Here is a 21324-nt window from a genome sequence, read left to right as displayed (position 1 = left end):
CAAAACATGGCCGTCCAGGACCGAGTGCTGCCAGTAGAGAAGAGGATCCCAGCTAGACAGCCCTGGATCTTCTGGGTGATAATTAGTCCAAAAGGGGACAGTGACTTTCTGAAAAGGTGTAATAATCAGAATAATTTCGGGCATTGGCATGTTATACATAGTTACATTGGTCTAGGTTAAAGGGGTTGTAAAGGCACAAGTTTTTTCACCTTAATGCATTGTATGCATTAAGGTGGAAAAACATCCGAGGATTAGCGTCCCCCCAGCCCCCCTGTTTACTTGCCTGACCCCTCGAAAGTCCCGCGCCGTGAACCCACTGGCTTCTCGGCCGGGCTTCTCCGCTCATTCATTGGTTGATTAAAAGCAGTGCAGCCATTGGCTCGCGCTGCTGTCAATCACATCCAATGACGCAGCGCGCCAGGGGGTGGGTCCGAGTGATACAGTCTGCAGCTATGGCCGCCCGCAAGAACTAACCCCCATGGGAGAGAGGTTGCATAAAGGGGGTTAGTTCTTGCGGGGAGGAGCCGAGACAGCCACAGAGGGACCCCAGTATATGACATGTATATGACATACCCGGCCAATGCCCCTGGGAGCTGGAAATCACTGAAGTTGACACCACTACACCATTGATCTCCACTTGCTTCTGCGTCCCGTGCATTCTCCATCCTTCTCCTTCAAAATTTCGTATCTCTGTGGTGAAAACAATGGTTTATTTAACCCCACTAAATATAAAAAAAAAAAACAAATGTACTTAAAACAATTTTTCTTTAACAAAATTCCCCGAGTGTGTAGCCCGCTTAGAAGTTCTAAGTCTTTTTATAATGGTATTCTTTCAAAACAAAACACAGAAAAGCCATTGCGTTTTGGGGGCTTATAGTGATTTTAAAGGTCTACCTTTTATTTATTTTTATTTGTTATACTTACCTACTCTGTGTAATGGTTTTGCACAGAGCAGCCTCGATCCTCCTTTTCTCGTGTCCCCCTCCTTTTCCGTGCAGACTGCTTTGGGTAGCGCCCATATGTGATTCTGAGCCTCCATGTTTGAAAGAACGGAATATTAATAAATGTGTGGTAGTGGGGGGCAGTCTGGGGAAAGAAAGTGCTTGAATATGCTTAACATTCTTCAGCCAGGAAATGAGGTGGGCTGTCTCTGACTTGCTGCAGGTTCTAATGCACATTGTGAGAAGCTCACAGTGTGTAGTGAAATCAGAGAAAGTCATCTGAGTACAGGAGAGGAGCCGGTGCATTGCCACGAAATGAGATTTGCCATCGGATGAGATGGTCCGCCTCCATCACATCTTATTGGCTCACTCCTGTCACGTGACATATTTAAACGTCAAGTATCGACGAGAACATCAGTCTCAGCTAGGCTATCATAGGGAGAGGATCTCCTCTCCCTGTGATAGCTGAAGCTGCACGGAGCTGGTGCACGGAGCTATTTGCGTAGTGCTGCGCCTGCGCACTACTACTTTACCTGCACCCGATGCTCTACTTTCTGTTCCCCATTCCCTGAGCCTTAACGGGGTACGGGGAGTAGAGCTGCGGGCGCGGGGTGTAGTTGGCGCTGGCGGGAGGCACGCTGACAGCGCTATCGGGCATTGGGATTCCGATAGCGCTGTAGATCTTTCTTTATCGTACATCACGGGACACAGAGCGGCATTCATTACTATATGGGTTATATGGAGTACCTTCAGGTGTAGACACTGGCAATCTCAAACAGGAAATGCCCCTCCCTATATAACCCCCTCCCATAGGAGGAGTACCTCAGTTTTTCCGCCAGTGTCTTAGGTGTTAGTCATGGTTTAGCTTGCCTCCACATCCTTGGGATTAGGTGAGCTAACCGGTTCTGTCCAAAAAAGCCTCAGCGCTAAAGTGGTCAGTAACCGGACCCCAAACCCTTGGGGTATAGCCCATAATGCTTTTCTTTTTAGAGAGCTGGACCCTGGGCCCAGAACTTAGAAACCTTTGGGTGCCTAATGTTTCTGTTGCCAGAGTGCTATATGGGCCCAGGACAGTGGATCCTTCATAGGAACCCAGGGCCTGAAGGTCTAGACATCCCCACCGAGATGGGGGAAGATTGGGCCTCTTGCTTGGCAAAGTCCTGCGGCATGGAGCAGGTAAGTGAGGGGAAAAACTTGCGGAACTTGGTTCTTAGCAGGTTTTTTCTGGGGGGTCACAGGGGACATGCCTAAAGTTATGCACTGCATCTGGCAAACTAGTCACATATCATAAAGATAGGATGGCTCTATATGTATTATTCCCCATAAGATGTGACCTCCCTTGTAGTGTTGGAAAAGCATTGAGTGGGGCCTGTGATATAAAAGTATATGTGTGTGTCAGAGAGCTGTGCTTACCTGCAAGCCTCCAGGCGATGCTCCATTCAGTCTTCCTCCTCACGGCCTGCAAAGCAGGCAAAACGCCGACCTCCTCATGGTTCCAGGCTGCAGGCTGCAGTTTGCTGGAGCAGAGAGGTCCCTTCCTCCCAACCCCACCCCCCCCCTGTCGGGAGGGGCATTTCCTGTTTGAGATTGCTGGGGGGGAAGGGCGGGTCAGTGGCTTAAGGAAGGGGCGGCCCTTCCTTGTTTGTTCCATATAGCTCATTCAATACTTTGGAACTGAGGAGGAAAGACCAGAACGGCAAGCACGGGGCGCCGAGGACACACAGTGGCCAGAAAGAATATTGCAGTCTTCAGAAAGACTGTTTTCAAGCCTAGGAATAGGCTGTTTCTTTTCCATCTCATAGTTTTTCTTGCAATACTACTCAGGGGGACAGAATGTTTTTTCTTTCCTAGATTTGAAAAAAAAAAAAAAAAAAGATTTTTTTTTGAGAAAAAAAAAAAAAAAAAAAAAAAAAGTGTCATCTAGGGGAGAGGAAGCATTTTTTATCCCCCAAACAGGTGTTTGGGCATTTAACTATTTATAAGTCCCAGGTACCAATAAGTAGCAGGTGTACCTCGGTATTGTACCATGGCATCAAAAAACAAGGGTACAAGAGGTGGGGATTCCCCCAGAGAGTCTGAGGTCTCGGACAATGCTATGCCGCTGCTTTCCCCACAGGGAGCCTTGGGGCCATCGGGATCTGGGGCTGGAGCTGACGCGGGTCAGTCCAACCCTAAGATGGTCACGGAGGAGGTATTACTCACCTCTTTAAAAGAGATGCAGAAAAGCATGGGTAAAATGATAGCCGCAGCTATGCGGGGCAGTAAGCGGAATAGATCTCCGTCGCCCGAGCGCGGACCCTCAGAAGAGGAGGTCCTTTCCTCAGGGGAATTGGACGACCTCTTGGACAAGGACCAAGTAGGTTCAGGGATCGAAGATCCGGATACAGAGGAGTCTGGGGCAGTCTCCCTGAGGGAGAGCTGGTGGATTCAAGGATTGTCGGACTTGGTCCATAGGGCATTCAACTTGCCAGTACCAGATCTCCAGGTATCGACGGTTTCAGCTTTGGGCTCACTGAGGGCGCCTCAAAGCAATGCTGTGTTTCCGATCCATCCTCTATTAGAGGGAGTTTTGTTCCAAGATTGGAACAAGCCAGATAAGATCTTCTTACCACCTAAGAAGTTCTCTGTCCTATATCCTATGGAAGAAAAATTTTCCAAAAGATGGGCTACTCCTGCAGTGGACGCAGCCATCTCATGTGTTAACAAATCGTTAACATGCCCTGTAGAAAACATACAGGTGTTCAAGGATCCAGTTGATAAGCGCTTGGAAGCACTACTTAAGAACTCCTTCACTACTGCAGGGGCAGTAGTACAGCCAGCTGTGGCTGCGATTGGGGTCGCTCAAGCATTATCGGATCAATTTAAGCAGATGCTTAAACTTATTCCTGCCCAGCAGGCAGAAGAATTTTCGGATGTCCCTAAGGCCATATGTTTTACGGTAGACGCAATCAAGGATTCTATCCAGCAAGCGTCACGTTTATCGTTATCCCTTATCCATATGAGATAAGGGATAAGCCCCCATGCAAGAAGCTCCTGGTAGGGTTCCCCTTCCATGGAGGACGACTCTTCGGAGAAGACCTAGATAAATACATTCAGACCATTTCAAACGGCAAGAGTACTCTCTTGCCAACTAAGAAGAAGGTTCAGGGGCCTGCGTTTAAACGACAGTATTCCCCTGGGCAGGGGCCCTCTAATGCCAAGCAGTATCGACGGCCTCCTGCAAAAGCAAACTTCGGCTTCAACAGCAAATCACAAGGACAGGCTGTTAGAGGCAAAAGGCAGTGGTTTCGCAAACCAGCAAAACCAGCCCCCAAGCCAACCTTATGAAGGGGTGCCCCCACCCACGAAGGTGGGGGGAAGGCTGCGACTCTTTTCAGAGATTTGGGAAGCCAGCATTCCCGACGAGTGGGTACGGTCTTCCGTGGCCACAGGCTACAAATTAGATTTCCTAAGGTTTCCTCCTCCTCATTTCCAGGAGTCGAGGATTCCAAACGATTCGCCTCGGATTCCGGCCAGTCCTGGAACAGGGGCTGGGTTTCTACTCCAACCTATTCATCATCCCCAATGGAGATGTCAGGCCAATTTTGGACCTAAAGATGGTAAATGCATATCTAAAGATCCGCTCATTTCGGATGGAATCCGTGCGGTCAGCAGCTGCCACACTCCAGAAGGACGACTTCATGGCGTCCATAGACATAAAGGATGCCTACCTTCATGTTCCAATTTATCAGCCACATCAAAGATATCTACGCTTCATGGTGGCTTCGCGTCACTTCCAATTCGTGGCGCTTCCCTTCGGGTTGGCTACGGCCCCCCGGGTGTTCACGAAGGTCCTAGCTCCGATCCTAGCCAAGCTAAGGATCCAAGGGGTCACGATCCTAGCATACCTGGACGACCTCCTAGTCATAGACCACTCGTCTCCCGGCTTGGAGCGAGCAGTGGCCCTCACGGTCCAATACCTCGAGAGGTTCGGCTGGGTCCTAAATCGAGAAAAGTCAGCTTTCCAGCCCACAAGGCAGTTGGAATATCTCGGCATGAGATTAGACACAGAACAACAAGGAGTGTTCCTACCTCTGAGGAAGGTAAAAGCCATCAAGGAATTAATCCTACTGGTTCTAAGCAAGAAAGAACCGACTATTCGCCTATGTATGAGGTTACTAGGCAAGATGGTGGCCACGTTCGAGGCGGTACCATACGCCCAGAGCCACACTCGCATCCTACAGGCAGCCATCCTGTCAGCATGGAGCAGAAGGCCACAGGCCTTGGATATCCCGTTGCCGCTCTTATCAAGAGTCCGACAAAGTCTGTGTTGGTGGTTAGACCCTCAGAATCTACTGAAGGGGAAGTCTTTCAGCCCAGTGGCTTGGAAGATAGTGACCACAGACGCCAGCCTGACGGGCTGGGGAGCAATTTTGGATGGTTGCACTCGCCAAGGTACTTGGGCAAAGCCAGAGAAGCAGTTGCCCATCAACATCTTGGAGCTCAGAGCTGCTCGACTAGCCCTCAGGGCTTGGACGTCAAAATTGCAGGGGTTCCCGGTGAGAATTCAATCAGACAATGCCACGGCCGTGGCATACATAAATCACCAAGGGGGAACCAGGAGTCAAGCCGCTCAGAGAGAGGTGAGCTTGATTCTCCTATGGGCAGAGGCGCATGTGCCCTGCATATCGGCAATATTCATTCCAGGAGTGGACAACTTTCAGGCGGACTTCTTAAGCCGCCAGACTCTATGGCCGGGGGAATGGTCTCTGCATCCACAAGTCTTTCAAGCACTCTGCCAAAGATGGGGAGTGCCGGACGTGGATATCATGGCATCGAGACTCAACAAGAAACTAGACAGGTTCATATCCCGCTCAAGGGATCCGATGGCCTGCGGAACCGATGCGTTGGTTTGCCCTTGGCATCAGTTCAAACTTCTTTATGCGTTTCCCCCGCTCCAGTTACTACCCCGCCTGCTGCGCAGGATCCGGGTGGAACACATACCAGTCATCCTGGTAGCTCCAGCATGGCCCAGAAGGGCATGGTACTCACTCATCCTAAAGATGGTAGTGGGAGACCCTTGGACTCTTCCTCTACGGCCAGACCTGCTATCGCAAGGTCCGATCCTCCACCCTGCCTTACGGCATCTAAATTTGACGGCCTGGAAGCTGAATCCCTGATTCTCAGGGTTAGAGGTCTGTCTCAGAAAGTAGTCTCTACCCTAATCAGAGCCAGGAAACCGGTCTCTAGGGTGATTTATTACAGGGTCTGGAAGGCCTATGTAGGCTGGTGTGAGTCCAAGCGATGGCTTTCTCGCAAATTTACCATCGATAGAGTATTAAGTTTTCTCCAGCTAGGAGTGGATAAAGGATTGGCATTAAGCACAATCAAAGGACAGATTTCTGCTCTGTCAGTGTGGTTTCAGCGGCCGCTGGCCACCCACTCGCTGGTTAAGACCTTCCTTCAAGGGGTCTTACGTATTAGACCTCCAGTTAAATCCCCGCTTTGTCCGTGGGATTTAAATCTTGTTCTGTCAAGTTTACAGAAACAACCGTTTGAGCCGTTGGCTGAAATTCCTTTGGTTCTACTGACAAGGAAGTTAGTATTTTTGGTTGCCATAGTTTCCGCAAGAAGAGTTTCGGAGCTAGCGGCCTTATCCTGTAAGGAACCATATCTTGTTTTTCATAAGGACAGGGTCGTTCTCCGCCCTCATCCTTCCTTCCTACCGAAGGTCATATCCAGTTTTCATTTGAACCAGGATTTGGTATTACCATCCTTCTTCCCTAAACCTACTTCCAGAAAGGAAGGGTTGCTGCATACCTTGGATATTGTCAGGGCCATGAAGGCCTATCTTAAAGCTACAAAGAAGATCCGGAAAACAGATGTGCTGTTCATTCTACCGGATGGGCCCAAGAAGGGGCAGGCAGCTGCAAAGTCCACCATTTCTAGGTGGATTAAGCAATTAATCACTCAGGCCTACGGCTTGAAAGGGTTGCCTCCTCCAGTATCATTAAAGGCTCATTCTACTAGAGCCATGGGCGCCTCCTGGGCAGCACACCACCAGATCTCTATGGCTCAAGTTTGCAAGGCGGCAACCTGGTCTTCTGTCCACACGTTTACAAAATTCTACAAGTTGGACGTAAGAAGGAATACTGATACTGCCTTCGGGCAGGCAGTGCTGCAGGCTGCAGTTTGAGACCCTCGGATTCCGGGGGCTCCTCTTTTTTGAGTTAAATTTAAAATTTAAAATTATTTTTCTCAACTAAGTTGGATTTATTATGATTTGAGTATATCTCTAAATTAAATCCTTTTGTCTTGGAGATGTTCTCCCTCCCCTCATTGTAAGCATTGCTTTGGGACATCCCATATAGTAATGAATGCCGCTCTGTGTCCCGTGATGTACGATAAAGAAAAAGAGATTTTTAATACAGCTTACCTGTAAAATCTTTTTCTTGGAGTACATCACGGGACACAGAGCTCCCACCCCTCTTTTTTGAGGACCATTTTGGGAGGCATACTGCTTGCTACAAAACTGAGGTACTCCTCCTATGGGAGGGGGTTATATAGGGAGGGGCATTTCCTGTTTGAGATTGCCAGTGTCTACACCTGAAGGTACTCCATATAACCCATATAGTAATGAATGCCGCTCTGTGTCCCGTGATGTACTCCAAGAAAAAGATTTTACAGGTAAGCTGTATTAAAAATCTCTTTATCGCGCTCACAGGGAGGCATGACAGCGCTATCGGGCATTGGGATCCCGATATCGCTGTAGATCCCGAAGTGACATTGTAATGAAGGAGAACATTTATTAGCCTGACATTGTAATAAAGGAGAACATTTATTAGCCTAGTAAATGTATGAGCTTCTGTGGCCCGATTCCGCTCTCGGAATCGGACCACAGAGGCCATGTGAGCTCCGTGCACCAGCTCCGTGCAGCTTCAGCTATCACAGGGAGAGGAGATCCTCTCCCTATGATAGCCTAGCTGAGACTGATGTTCGCGTCGATACTTGACGTTTAAATATGTCACGTGACAGGAGTGAGCCAATAGGATGTGATGGAGGCGGACCATCTCATCCGATGGCAAATCTCATTTCGTGGCAATGCACCGGTACAACTGTGCAAGACTGAGGAACTAGGTGCATTGGCCCAAAATGGGCAGCATTGCCCAATGGAGTCCCAATGACCAGACAAGGCAAAAAGCCTTGTTCCCTATGAGGGAAGCTCAGACCAGCACACTGCAGTTGTGTGTGCTGAATAAAGTACAGCTAGCAGCGCTTCTTCCATAGCACTATGTTGTAACACATTTTATTGCATCGTACTGCACTGTGGCCAATAGAAATGAAAAAAAAAAGGTTATAGTAAAATGCTCTGTTCACAACTCCTTGGTATCATTGCCTTCACATCACACACCAGCGACCATGTGGTAGTGCATGTTGTTGGTGAGAACAAGCCTTAAAATGAAGGCTGGAGTGCAGTTTTAAGCCTCAGGCGTCCATACATGTATAGACACAAGCAGAGCTGATAACTTGTCTAATAAACCTGCATCTGTGTACTCTTCTCTCTTGCAGCTTCCTATCATGCACAGTGATGCAGCCGATATTGTGGACAGTGGCCCGCCAAAGAGAATTATTAACCCAAAGCTGCCTAAATCCACTCCCAACATTAACCTGGAAACCTTAACTGTGTCACCCAGCAAAACCTTAAAATATTCGTTAAACCTCAAACTCCCTTTGGGTGCAAAGTTAACCGAAGGAGCCCCAAGTTTCTGGTTTCTCTTCACAGAAGGTGAGTTCCTTCCTGAGCTGTTTTTATGTAGAATTCATTTAAAACTGGCAGTGTAAAAAAGTTAAAGGAGAAGTATAGCCAAAGCTTGTTTGGCTGTACTTCTGTGGATCACAGGAGTGCAGTCCGTTCTGCACTCCTGTGACCAGTTTTGAGCAGACAGCGGGCTGACTTCACAGATGCCTGGACCAGCACCCAGTGGGCTGCTGAGAGCCTGAGCCGGTCACTCCTGCCCCCTCCATAGCCCAGCACTTTAGTGAGTGCGTGGGAGGGGGACCTGAGCAGACTGACAGTCATCTTCTCTCTGCTCATGGAGCTGTGAGAACCGAGCGATCAGCTTTGTGCGAGACTGCAGACATAATACAATCGAGGTTGGTCAGAGACTGCAGACATAGTACAAGAGAAGGTTGGAGAATGCAGACATGATACAAGAGCTGGTCAGAGACTGCAGACCTACTACAGTAGATGGTCAGAGACTGCAGACCTACTACAGTAGATAGTCAGAGACTGCAGACCTACTACAGTAGATGGTCAGAGACTGTAGACATACTACAGTAGATGGTCAGAGACTGTAGACATACTACAGTAGATGGTTAGAGACTGTAGACATACTACAGTAGATGGTCAGAGACTGCAGACATACTACAAGAGATGGTCAGAGACTGCAGCAGGCATGATGCAAGAGATGGCCAGAGACTGCAGGCATGATACAAGAGATGGTCAGAGACTGCAGGCGTGATACAAGAGGCCCCTTTCACACTGGCAATCCAATCGTTTCCACCTGTCAGTTTTTCAGCTGCACCTGATCAGATGGTCCATGTACCCTGGCGGTTATAAACAGACTTGTGGGGAGCATTTCCCCATCTGCTTTGTGTGTGGATGGGATAATCAAGTCATCTTTTTATTTTTTTGTTCAACCTGCTGGTTGAAAAAAGAAAAAGAAAAACTAATGTATGGGCAGTTTAAGTCTCTAACTACAATTATACTATCAGGCTTCTGTCACTTCACTTCACTCCAAGCAGTAAAGGTCATGTGATCACATTGGTTTTTATTCCATCTGAGAGGGCCTGTCAGTAATAAGCCCTCTTCTCCCTTTCTAGGCCACGAATGGTTACTTGCTGGGCAGAAAACCTATGGGGAAATTCTGGGTCTCTCCAAACCAAGCCAGATTGAGCTTGCCATCCCGCAGGAGTTCCAGTCCCCTGAGGCAGTGCTGAAAGTCGGCGTCTGCGTGTATTTCTGCACCAAGAACAGCAACTTGTGTACGATGAAGTCTGTTTCCTTTACTCATCCTTTACAAGTGACCGTTGATGACACAGGCTACCCGCCAGCTCTGGACCTCGCCTACAGCTTTTAGGAAGCGGAACACAACTTGCTGCGGGCCAAAGTTGGCTTTTGATATGGCTGTTCTTGTCACGCCTGGGGCACACGATAAAAAGAGGCCAGAACAGTCTTGTTTACAAAAATACAGTTTTTTGATGGCTTCCACTGTCTCAAAACTGCATGAAGAAAAGTTGTACTTAACGTTGTACATTTTGGGGAGTCCAAAGTCCTGTCTGCTGTCCAGAAGTCCTTCATAGAGAACTTGAGAGATTATCAATTGAATTGTACAAGTACTTAAAGTGAACCTTTGGCCATGATACTCTACATTCAAGTATTTTTATAGTCTTGGCAAGTAGTAAATTAACTTTAAAGGCCTCAATGACGTCTGTAGCTGCATGTACTGTGAAGTAGTTAATCTTCAGAGTTTATATCAGAAGCGCTCGGCTCATTCTCCCAACACTGACTTAGCAGGTCAGCTGACCCTCCAAGTGGTGACTGAGAAGCCTAGCTGACCCTGCTCCCCACTCCCAGCAGCTATTCAGCAACTCAGCCCACCATGCTTTACCCTCCCAGTTGCAACTCTGTAGATTAACTTCCAACTCACCCTACTCTCCCCTTCCATCACTGACTAAGCAGCTCAGCTTTCCCCTGGAGCAGTGACTTAGTAGCTCTGCTTGCCCTCTGGTAACTGACTCAACAGCTCGGCTCACCCTGCGTCTTTCCCAGCAATGACTTGGCAGCACTCTGGTTTTATATTGAAACATAGAATGCTAAACAAGAGCTCTGGGGGTGGGATAAGCAAGATAAGCTTAGCAGCTGAGAGAAGCATTCGATTGCTTTTGCTGTAAGCTTTGAGGATGAACTTCTCCTAAGTACCTGCAGCTACAGAGGAAATGTTTTAAAGCTCATTTTACTGTTTTAAACCCTATGAAAATACTTGAATGTCCATAGCCAGGCCTTTAATCATCACTAGTGTTGGGATCAAATAAAAAGGATGCATCGGACAGAACAAGGGAATTTCCTGTGTGTTACACCACTGGCTGCCTTTTCCCCATTGAAAATATAACACAGCACTTAAAGGGGGTTATTTGCTAAAGGCAAATCCATGTTGCACTACAAGTGCAAAGTGCACTTGAAATTGCATTGAAAGTGCACATGGAAGTGCAGTCGCTGTAGATCCGAGGGAGACATGCAAGGAATATAAAAAACAGCATTTTAGCTTGCACATGATTGGATGATAAAATTAGCAGAGCTTCCCCTCATTTCAGATCTACCCCTCAGATTTACAGTGACTGCACTTCCAAGTGTACTTTCAGTGCAATTTCAAGTGCACTTTGCACTTGTAGTTTGCACCTGTAGTGCAAAGTGGATTTTCCTTTTGTAAATAACCCCCAATGCTTCATTACCTGAGTGCCTTAAAATAACCCCCCCCCCCCCCCCCCGCTGGTCGGACACCCTGGAGACAGCCATGCTGGGGCACCAAACCAGTGTTTCAGATGAGAGGAAGTGTTTAGATGTCATGGGCAACACAGATTGCTTTTTTAACAGTTGATTTTATTGTGTGCCTCATGCCTTAAAAGCAAACCTCTCACTACAGAATTCAGTATAAACTGTTATAACTGTTTAATAACCACAACAAGTTACTAGACATGCAAGTTGCTTTCCAGAATTGGACTCTGGTGGACCAGAGAAGCCTCCAATATCTGGGCATGACTAGAGAGAAAATATTGGCTCAGAACCCACATGCATTTCACAATATATCTGCTTCCTAATGGATCGCTGAAAAACTGGTTTAGTCCCCTAAATGTTGTATTCTTGTGGTGTGCCAATGACCGGTGCACTTCACTGTTTTATAGTACCAAAGTATAGCTGCAATAATACTCCAATTATTTTGGATAATAAGATGCTTGGAAAATGTACACCGACTTGTTCATTTATGCCTTGTGAGAAGAGACTTATTTAAAAAAAATTGGTTGTTGTTTGCAATTATTAAATATATTTGAGTATAAATGTTTTGGGACAATGAATTTAGGTATTAAAATCATTATAACCCGCAAATGGTATTATTGCATAGCAATCCAGTTGTCACACAACCTAATGCTACAGCATCTGTACATCGAGGAAACCAAGTGAGCAGAGGATTCCATGGCAGGAAATACAAACCCAGGGTTGCTGCAGGTCATTAAACCTGTCGCTGAGTTCAGATCAGATCAGTGGTCCTCAACCATAGTAAATTCTTCCAAAACCTTCCATGCCCCAACAGTAAAAACAAGGTATGGGAATTTCAAGGGAATAGCCCTCAGATCATTGGTGGCATTAGAATTGTGGCCTCAGCGTGGATGGACGCTGAGTAAAGGAGCTCCGGTCACAGGGTTGGAACAGACGCGGAAAATGGAAGTTTTTTTGCGGATTATGAACACCCGAATCAGAAAGGGAACTCCCAACAGACAACCGAGGTCGATGGGCACACCTAAAGGAAAGATTACACCCGCTAATCTGAACAAATACCGTTACACCGGCGGACATCCGAAATCCAAGATGGCGCCAGTTCACAGGCCTGATGAAGGAGAGGACATGGAGGAGGATGATGAGGTCTCCCTCCCAGCGTCCGAGGACTCCAATAGAGGTAATGCACCATCCGACTGCCCTCTTAACTACGCGACAATGATGGAGATTGCAGTAGAATCGTAGCCTCCATTTGAAAACGGCCCCTGAATTCACTGGTGTCAGTGGAAACCTGGCCCCCAGGAAAGAACAGCCCTTTGATTAATTGGTATCAGTGAGACCCTAGCCCCCAGGAAGGTTAAACTTCCCTCCTGATTTATTGTTGTCCTGCAGGGGAAAATAGTAGGGCTGTTACTGATTAAAATTTTCGTGTTAGATTAACCAATTTTTTTTTTTATCGATTAATCAACTAATTTCGATTAATTAATTATAACGCACATACAGGTCCAACTACTTTTAGCTGATCTCCTTGCAGGCGGATTCCCAGTGCAGCTACCAACCACTGGAAAAATGGATAGCAGGATACAAAAAACACACAAAGGCAGCGCTCGATGGGAATAGCATTAAAACTTGTATAGTCTTCAAGTAGGTAATAAAATAAATATTGCACTGGAGATAAAATCGATGTAGCTACATAAACTGTAAAAATAATGTGAGTAATACCAAACGGTAGCAAAAGCAGTCATAAAAACATGTAGCCAAGTATGATACTGGTATAAAAATGTGTACAACGATACCACTGCTGAATCCAGATGAGGAGGGGTTGACATCAGTCCGTCAGCATGTAGATGTCCCATGAAGGGAACTATCACAACTCCCAGTGGATGGTTGTAGAATCTCAGGTTGATAGAGAGAAGTGATAGAGGGAAGTGTAACAGCCCTTGCGTGTGGCAGATAGTGAGGTCCCGCCGGCATGCACATATGAAGGCACAGCAAAGGAGCCCTTCAGATGGACACGGCAAGCCCTGCCGGTGTCCGTGACGTCTTCAGAACTCCCTGAAGACCCGGAAGCCGGTGGAGAGGTGGGTACTGATCAAAAGAATTTTGATCGATCAAAAAACGTTACGATTAATCGAGGAATTAATCGTTTATTTCCACAGCCCTAAAAAATAGCCCTCATTTCTTTGGGATATTGGCCTTCAGGAAACAATTGCCCATCAAACCATTGGTGTCAGTAGGACAATGGCCCCCAGGGAAGAATAGCTCCATGAATTGTTGCTGATAGTGGCCCTCATGGGAGAGTAACCCCATCAAATCATTGGCATCAGTGAAATATTTCCTATGGAAGAGAATAGCCCCTAAAATTGGTGGGTTAGTGGCCCCCAGGGAAGAACGAACAGCCAATCTATTTATTGGTGTAATAGTCTCTAGGAGCCCCATTCACGTACGCTTACGCAAACAACGTAAAATACGACGGCTGTTCCGTCGTCCATACCTTGCATGGGCTGCGCCATATTTTTGGTGGTTTATCTTTATGCCGGCGTATGTCTTACGTAAACGGCATAGCTTACTGCGACGGGCGTACGTTCGTGAATCGGCGTATCTTGCTCATTTACATATTCAACGCGTAAATCCACGTACACGCCCCTATCGGCCAGCGTAAATATGCACATAAGATACGACGGCGTAGGAGACTTACGTCGGTCGTATCTTAGCAACAGTGAGGCGTATCTCATTTTAAGAATGCGCGCAAAGATACGACAGCGCTCATTCGGACTTACGACGGCTTATCTACTTATACGCCATCGTAAGTCTCTCTGAATCTGGCTACACATGTTCTCTTATGAGTGCTTTCCTCCTTGCCCATCCAGTCTCTATTTAAAAAGGAGAATCATTGCCTTTACTCTGTTTTAAAGTGGAGGTTTACCCAAATAATTTTTTTTTCAGAACTTCTTTAGACTTCTAACATGTACAGTCTGCAATTTTTTTTTTTTTTACGCTGTACATACCATATAATCTATCTTTTCATTCCGGATTCCGGGTACTTCTCCCGGCGGGAGTAGGCGTTTCCAAGCTGAGGAGGCATGTCATCTGGGAGGTCGCCCAGATGATTGACGTTTTTTCAGCAAAAGTTCCCCCCGGCGGATAAGGCCCCACCCCCCGTATTGCGAAGGTGGGTCCGAGTCACTGCGTTTTCGAAAGAAGCTGAACATGCAGATCTGCTAGTCGGCTCTATACGGTGCCTTAGCGGTCACAAGCATCGACACCCCCGCTGTGCAGCGGGCACCCGCCCGCTTTCCCACTTGAAGGGACCGACGTACAGCTACGACGGTCCGCGGGAACGAGCCGACCTGCCGCAGTATGACAGCGGCTGGTCGGCAAGCGGTTAATCTATACGCAACTGTTTTGACTTTCATTTCCATATCAAACTGAATGGGTTGTTTTACAAGGTGATCGTTTGCAACCACTTTAAGATAAGGCACACATTCTTCCTCATAGGTTTGCCAAAGTCATCAATGATTTAATTGCCCATATTTAATCTTCCACTGTTGCTTATTAAATTACTTGGTAGAAGTCCAAATATGGGGAATGACATTATTGAAGACACACCATCTTAATAAATACATAAAGTGTTGATTTGCTTAAAAGGTGGGTTCACCGCATCCTATGGAGCCGGTTCACATATCTCCGCTGCGGTTCCGGTACGAATTTGGAGTCCAGTGCGTCTTTTGGTCCGTTTTCAACCAACCGAATCCAACCACAAATTTGGACCTGATACAGTGAACGAGGACTTTAGGCCGATATGTATTCTACATATTTTCGGTAATACAAATCGCAACAAGCGTATATTGATTGGTTTGCGCAAAAGTTATAGCGTCTACAAAATACGGAATTGATTTATGGCATTTTTTTTTACTAGTAATGGCAGCAATCTGCAATTTTTATCAGGACTGCGACATTATGGCGGACACTTTTGACACATTTTTGGGACCATTGGCATTTATACAGCGATCAGTGCTATAAAAATGTAAAAATGTCACTGGCAGGGAAGAGATTAACACTAGGGGGCGATTGAGGGGTTAATTGTGTTCCCTATTGTGTGTTTCTAACTGTGGGGGGATGGGACTGACCTAGAGGAAATGACAGATCGTGGTTCCTAGCTATTAGAAACTCACGATCTGTCTGTCCCCACTTAAAGGGACCGACGTACAGCTACGACGGTTCGTGGGATCTTGCCGACCTGCCGCAGTATAATGATGGTGTCTGGTCGGCAAGTGGCTAAGGAAGTAAAATGGGGTGGTAAATCTGGATTGGTAAGAGTGTTGCATGCCACGGTTCCACTTTGATTTAACTTTCTGCATTATCCTTTTATTGTGAATTAGTATAGTCCCATTAACCACTTCCCGCCCGGCGCATAGTCGAGTGACAGCCGCAGGAACCCTTCGTCCCTCCGGGCGGCTGTAATGTGACGTCCTGGGATTCCTGCAGTGTGGAGAGTGTGCGCGCACTTGCCGCATCACTGAGGACCCGATGCGCGTGCCCGGCGGCCGCGATGTCCGCCGGGGCACCAGCAATTGCTCGTCACAAAGCCAGGGACGTGGATCTCTGTGTGTAAACACAGAGATCCACGTCCTGTCTGGGAGAGGAGACCGATGGTGTGTCCCTCCTACATAGGCACACTGATCGGTCACCTCCCCCAGTCAGTCCCCTCCCCCTACAGTTAGAACCACTCCCTAGGGAACACATTTAACCCCTTTATCGCCCCGTAGTGTTAACCCCTTCCCTGCCAGTCATATTTATACAGTAATCAGTGCATATTTATAGCACTGATCTCTGTATAAATGTGAATGACCCCAAAATAGTGTCCGATCTGTCCGCCGCAATATCGCAGTCCTGACAAAAATCGCAGATAACTGCCATTACTAGTAAAAATGTAAAAAATATGTAGAATAATACGTATCAGTCTAAACTGAAAAATAAAATATAATTTTTTTAAAAAAAAAATTGAATATTTATTATATAGCAAAAAGTAAAAAAAAACATTTTTCAAAATTGTCAGTCTTTTTTTGTTTATAGCGCAAAACTTAAAAACGCAGAGATGATCAAATACCACCAAAAGAAAACTCTAGTTGTGGGGAAAAAAAGGACGTAAATTTTGTTTGCCACGTCGCACGACCGCGCAATTGTCATTCAGTGTGACAGTGCCGAAAGCTGAAAATTGGCCTGGGCAGGAAGGGGGGGGAAAATGCCCGGTATTGAAGTGGTTAAAAAGCAGCAGGACCCATATAAAATCTGTAAACAGAAGACCCCGTAGTTATAAAATGTGCCTCATCTTCAGAAGCTGCTTATCATACGTGATAAAATATAAATTTTTAACCATGGAACTGGCACGTGTCCCGTGTTATATCATTATTTCTGTGGTTGCACAATAGTCAATTTCATCTCCTCTGCATCTCACTGAACATTAAGCCAAACTGTCATTTATCTTCTTTGTTTCTGTAAAGAATGAGTGTTTTAGAATTAGCATTTTCAACAAATACTTCTATCTTTATCACAGCGTAATTGGACTATAGAGTGAATCTGTCTATAGCCATTGTAAAATAAAATGAAAACGATCATCATTCTTAATTCATTTACACTGTTGGTAGAGAATGAAGCAGTGGTTTGCAACCAATGGGCCGCAGCCTCCCTCCTCTCAGACCTCTACCAGCTTCAGATCTCCTAACTTACCACAGAGCCTTTTCGCTCCCATAATACCCCCAACCTGCCATAGTTACCCATAGTGCCCCACAATCCCTCCCAGTGCCCCTAGGTCAACAGGAGGTCTTTACTCCTCCCCACAGTGCCCCCCAGCTTGCTGCAAAGCCTCCATCACCCCATGGTGCCACCAACCTCCAACAGTCTGCTACAGTGCCTCCTTGCCCTTTCAGTGCCCTTGCAAAACTCCCAGCCCCCTCCAGAAACCTAATCTCCTACAGGGCCACTGAGTCTGCTGTAGAGCCTCCTAGCTCCCATAATACCCCCAACCTGCCATAGTTACCCATAGTGCCCCACAATCTCTCCCAGTGCCCCTAGGTCAACAGGAGGTCTTTACTCCTCCCCACAGTGCCCCCCTGCTTGCTGCAAAGCCTCCATCACCCCATGGTGCCACCAACCTCCAACAGTCTGCTACAGTGCCTCCTTGCCCTTTCAGTGCCCTTGCAAAACTCCCAGCCCCCTCCAGAAACCTAATCTCCTACAGGGCCACTGAGTCTGCTGTAGAGCCTCTTAACGCCCACCAGGGCTGGACTGGGACAAAAATGTGGCCCTGGACTTCGTCCAGACCGGCCCAGGGCACAACACATCAGGGTACAGTGCACATTAGGGCACGGTACAGAGCTCAGCATATCAGGGCACTGCACATCAGGGTACAGGGCACAACACGTACAGGGCACATCACATCAGGGCCCCTTTACAGCACACCACATTGAGGCATGGGGCACATAGCACATTAGGGCACAGGGCACATTATGGTGCACATCGTTTACCAGCCAGCATGCAGAGTAGCGCAGGAAGCGTGTGTAATCTGTTCTCTCTCCTGTCACGGCACTCACTCGGCTCCCCGGCGGACCCTCCTCTCTTCTCGTCCATCCCAGATGATGTCACAAGCAAATGGGGATGGACACAAGCAGCTGTCAGCGATTGACAGGTAGATCGCCGCGGACCTCTGACCGGCCCACTGAGCCATCGGCCCACCGGGAATCTCCCGGTAGTCCCGATGGCCAGTCCATCCCTGAGGCCCACAATGACACCCAGCCCCATCCAGCATTTTAATACATATTTTTCGTCCCCATACTTTTATCAAGTTTAACTTTTTTTTTAAACTGCTAGGGCTCGGAAGGTTTTGGAAGATTGGAATTTACTGGTCCCTGGTCTCAGTGTGATCGATAACTACTTTACAGGACTTCGGACCTACAGGTACAATCTAACTTCCCTGCACACTTCTATAAATTGACAAGCTTGGCGCTGTTTATTTTAAAGGAAACTAGAGGAGCAAGATAGGAGTCCAGGGCCAACCATAAACACCAACATGGGACTGTTGCTTCATCTGTCCGCAACCAGTGACCATTATGTTGTGTATGAGAGTGTCTAGACTGGCCTTTCTCAAACAGGGTTCCATGTAAGCGAGCAAAGTCCTTTCTTGTATTAAGAGAGGTGTGGACTCCAGAGAGAGAGATATCATGTTGCCGCTGTACAAATCATTAGTAAGACCTCATCTGGAATATGCAGTTGAGTTTTGAGCCCCAGTTCTCAAAAAGGATATTGGGGAACTGGAGAAAGTGCAGAGAAGGGCAACCAAACTGATAAGAGGCATGGAGGAGCTCAGCTATGAGGAAAGATTAGAGGAACTGAATTTATTCACTCTTGAGAAGAGGGGAATTAGGGGGGATATGATCCACATGTACAAATAAATAAGGGGTCCATATAGTGAACTTGGTGTTGCGTTATTCACTTTACGGTCAACGCAGAGTACAAGGGGGCACTCTTTAAGTCTAGAGGAAAAGAGATTTCATCTCCAAATACGAAAAAGGTTTCTTCACAGTAAGAGCTGTGAAAATGTGGAATAGACTCCCTCCAGAGGTGGTTCTGGCCAGCTCAGTAGATTGCTTTAAGAAAGGTCTGGATTCTTTCCTAAATGCACATAATATAACTGGGTACTAACATTTGTAGGTAAAGTTGATCCGGGAAAAATCTGATTGCCTCTCGGGGAATCAGGAAGGAATTTTTTCCCCTGCTGTAGCAAATTGGATCATGCTCTGCTGGGGTTTTTTGCCTTCCTCTGGATCAACTGTGGGTATAGAATTGAGTATATGGGATTGTATTATATCATGGGTCTTCAAACTACAATTCCCATCATGCCTAGTCATGTCTGTGAATTTCAGCGTTTTACAATGCCTCATGGGATGCGTAGTTCCGCAACAGCTGGAGGGCCGTAGTTTGAGGATCCCTGTATTATATTATTATTTTTTATAGTTGAACTCGATGGACTTGTGTCTTTTTTCAACCTAACTATGTAACTCTAGGGTACCTCCAGAGGTTTCTAGGGGTTCCTTGAGCAGCGGACAATGGTAGATTAATCTCCTGGTTAATTCCAGCTCCAACATCACTCGGAAGAGACAGTGGTGTTGGACCAGTGACCATCAATGAAAGGGTAGAAGGAATTCTTTCTAATGAACACCAGTGCACAGCTGTAAGGCTGCATTCACACCTTAGCGCGGCGTTTTGTACCGCGATTTGCCGTGACAAATTGCGGCGTTTTGTACCGCGATTTGCCACGTCAAAACGCAGCGTTTTTAACCCAATGTTTTTTACAGGTCATTGTCGGCTATGCCGAACGCCGAAGCCGCCTGAATACGCGCGACAAAAAAGGGTCCAGGACTTGTTTGAGCTTCACGCGATCGGCGTTCGGCGTGGAGATGTGAACCATCTCCATAGAGATTAATGTTATTTCTCCCCTACAGCGTATCTAAGCATCGTGCTTCAGGCGTTTTGTCACTCAGGTGTGAATGCAGCCTAATGGAGGTGAACCCAACCTCTTTTACACACAGCACGATAAAGTACCGTATTTATCGGCGTATACCGCGCACTATTTTGCCCTGAAAATCAGGGCAAAATCGTGGGTGCGCGGTATACGCCGATACCCGCTTTCCCGCCACGAGTTTGAATACTGCCCCGGCATATACCGAGCGCAGTACACTCGTGTATCTTTGGGCAGTCTCGGCGCCTCTCGCGCTGACGTCCTGAGTGTACAGGACGTCAGCGCGAGAGTTGCCGAGCCTGCCCGACGATACACGAGTGTACTGCGCTCAGTATATGTCGGCGCAGTATTCAAACTCGGCGCGGGGAGGATGCGAGGACGCCGCAGAAGGACGCCGGACCCGACGAAGAGGACACCCGAAGCCGCAGACGGACGTCGGACCCGACGAAGAGGACACCCGGAGCCGCAGACGGACGCCGGACCCGACGAGGCCGCCGATGGACGCCGCGCAAGACACCAAAACTGTAAGTACAAAACATATTTTGTCCACAGGAATTCGGGCAACTTTAGGGGTGCGCGCTATACGCGGGAGCACGCAATACCCCGATAAATACGGTATACGTCACTATTATGCAAATGTTATCAGTCTGAAAGGCCTATCTGGTTGGCTGAAATGCAGGAACAATACAAAAACTTGGTGGTCAAGTTTGGTTGTCTCCAGGTCTCTCTTCCCATTTCCTCATTCTTCTAATGCGTGGGCAGGTGGGGGCAGACGCCATCTTTAGCTTCTCCAGTCATCTCGATGGGAGGGAGTGCTATTAGCAGCTAGAGTGCTATTAGCAGCTATTTTGAGCAAGAAAAGCAGTTGTATATATACAAAAAACAATATAGACTTTATAGTATAGAAAAGATGCATAGAAACATGTATACACATAAGAAAATAGGCATTTTTATGATTATCATCACATTCCTACACACAGGTGTTCTTCTCCTTCGAAGCACCAATGTCAGGAAACAGTTCTGACTAACAATGTATGTGGAATGCTTTCAAATCACCAGCAACGTACATGGATGTGGCAATTTTCACTGTCTGCGTTTCTTTTATAGCCATATTTGTATAATTTCATGATAGTTATTGAAAATAATTTTGTTATATAGCGAAAAGGTGGTGTTAAATAAATAATCTGCTCTTGCTGTCAAATTCTCAAAATTTGTCACATTTTCTATAATTATACCTATAATGTCCTGACCTTTTGACCCAAAGATATGGTTTTAGCATGTAGGCAGGTGGCGCTCTTCCACAGCAGCCCTGTTACTGGAGAGGAAGTCAGGAG

At 47.0% G+C, this 21324-nt stretch overlaps 1 protein-coding gene across 2 annotated transcripts in view; it reads left to right on the top strand.

Moving 5' to 3' along the window:
* The window catches only part of NHLRC2 (NHL repeat containing 2), a 76757-nt gene extending 65568 nt beyond the window's left edge, over positions 1 to 11189 (top strand). For both annotated transcript variants that reach the window (XM_040361573.1, XM_040361574.1), the window contains exons 10-11: positions 8490 to 8706; positions 9804 to 11189. In XM_040361573.1, the coding sequence (XP_040217507.1) occupies positions 8490 to 8706; positions 9804 to 10060 (474 nt within the window). In that variant the 3' untranslated portion in view covers positions 10061 to 11189. The remainder of the gene's footprint in view (positions 1 to 8489; positions 8707 to 9803) is intronic.
* Positions 11190 to 21324: the final 10135 nt, after the last annotated feature.

Source organism: Rana temporaria, chromosome 8, assembly GCF_905171775.1.
Source record: "Rana temporaria chromosome 8, aRanTem1.1, whole genome shotgun sequence".
Taxonomy (NCBI): domain Eukaryota; kingdom Metazoa; phylum Chordata; class Amphibia; order Anura; family Ranidae; genus Rana; species Rana temporaria.
This window is presented reverse-complemented; position numbering and strand designations above follow the sequence as displayed.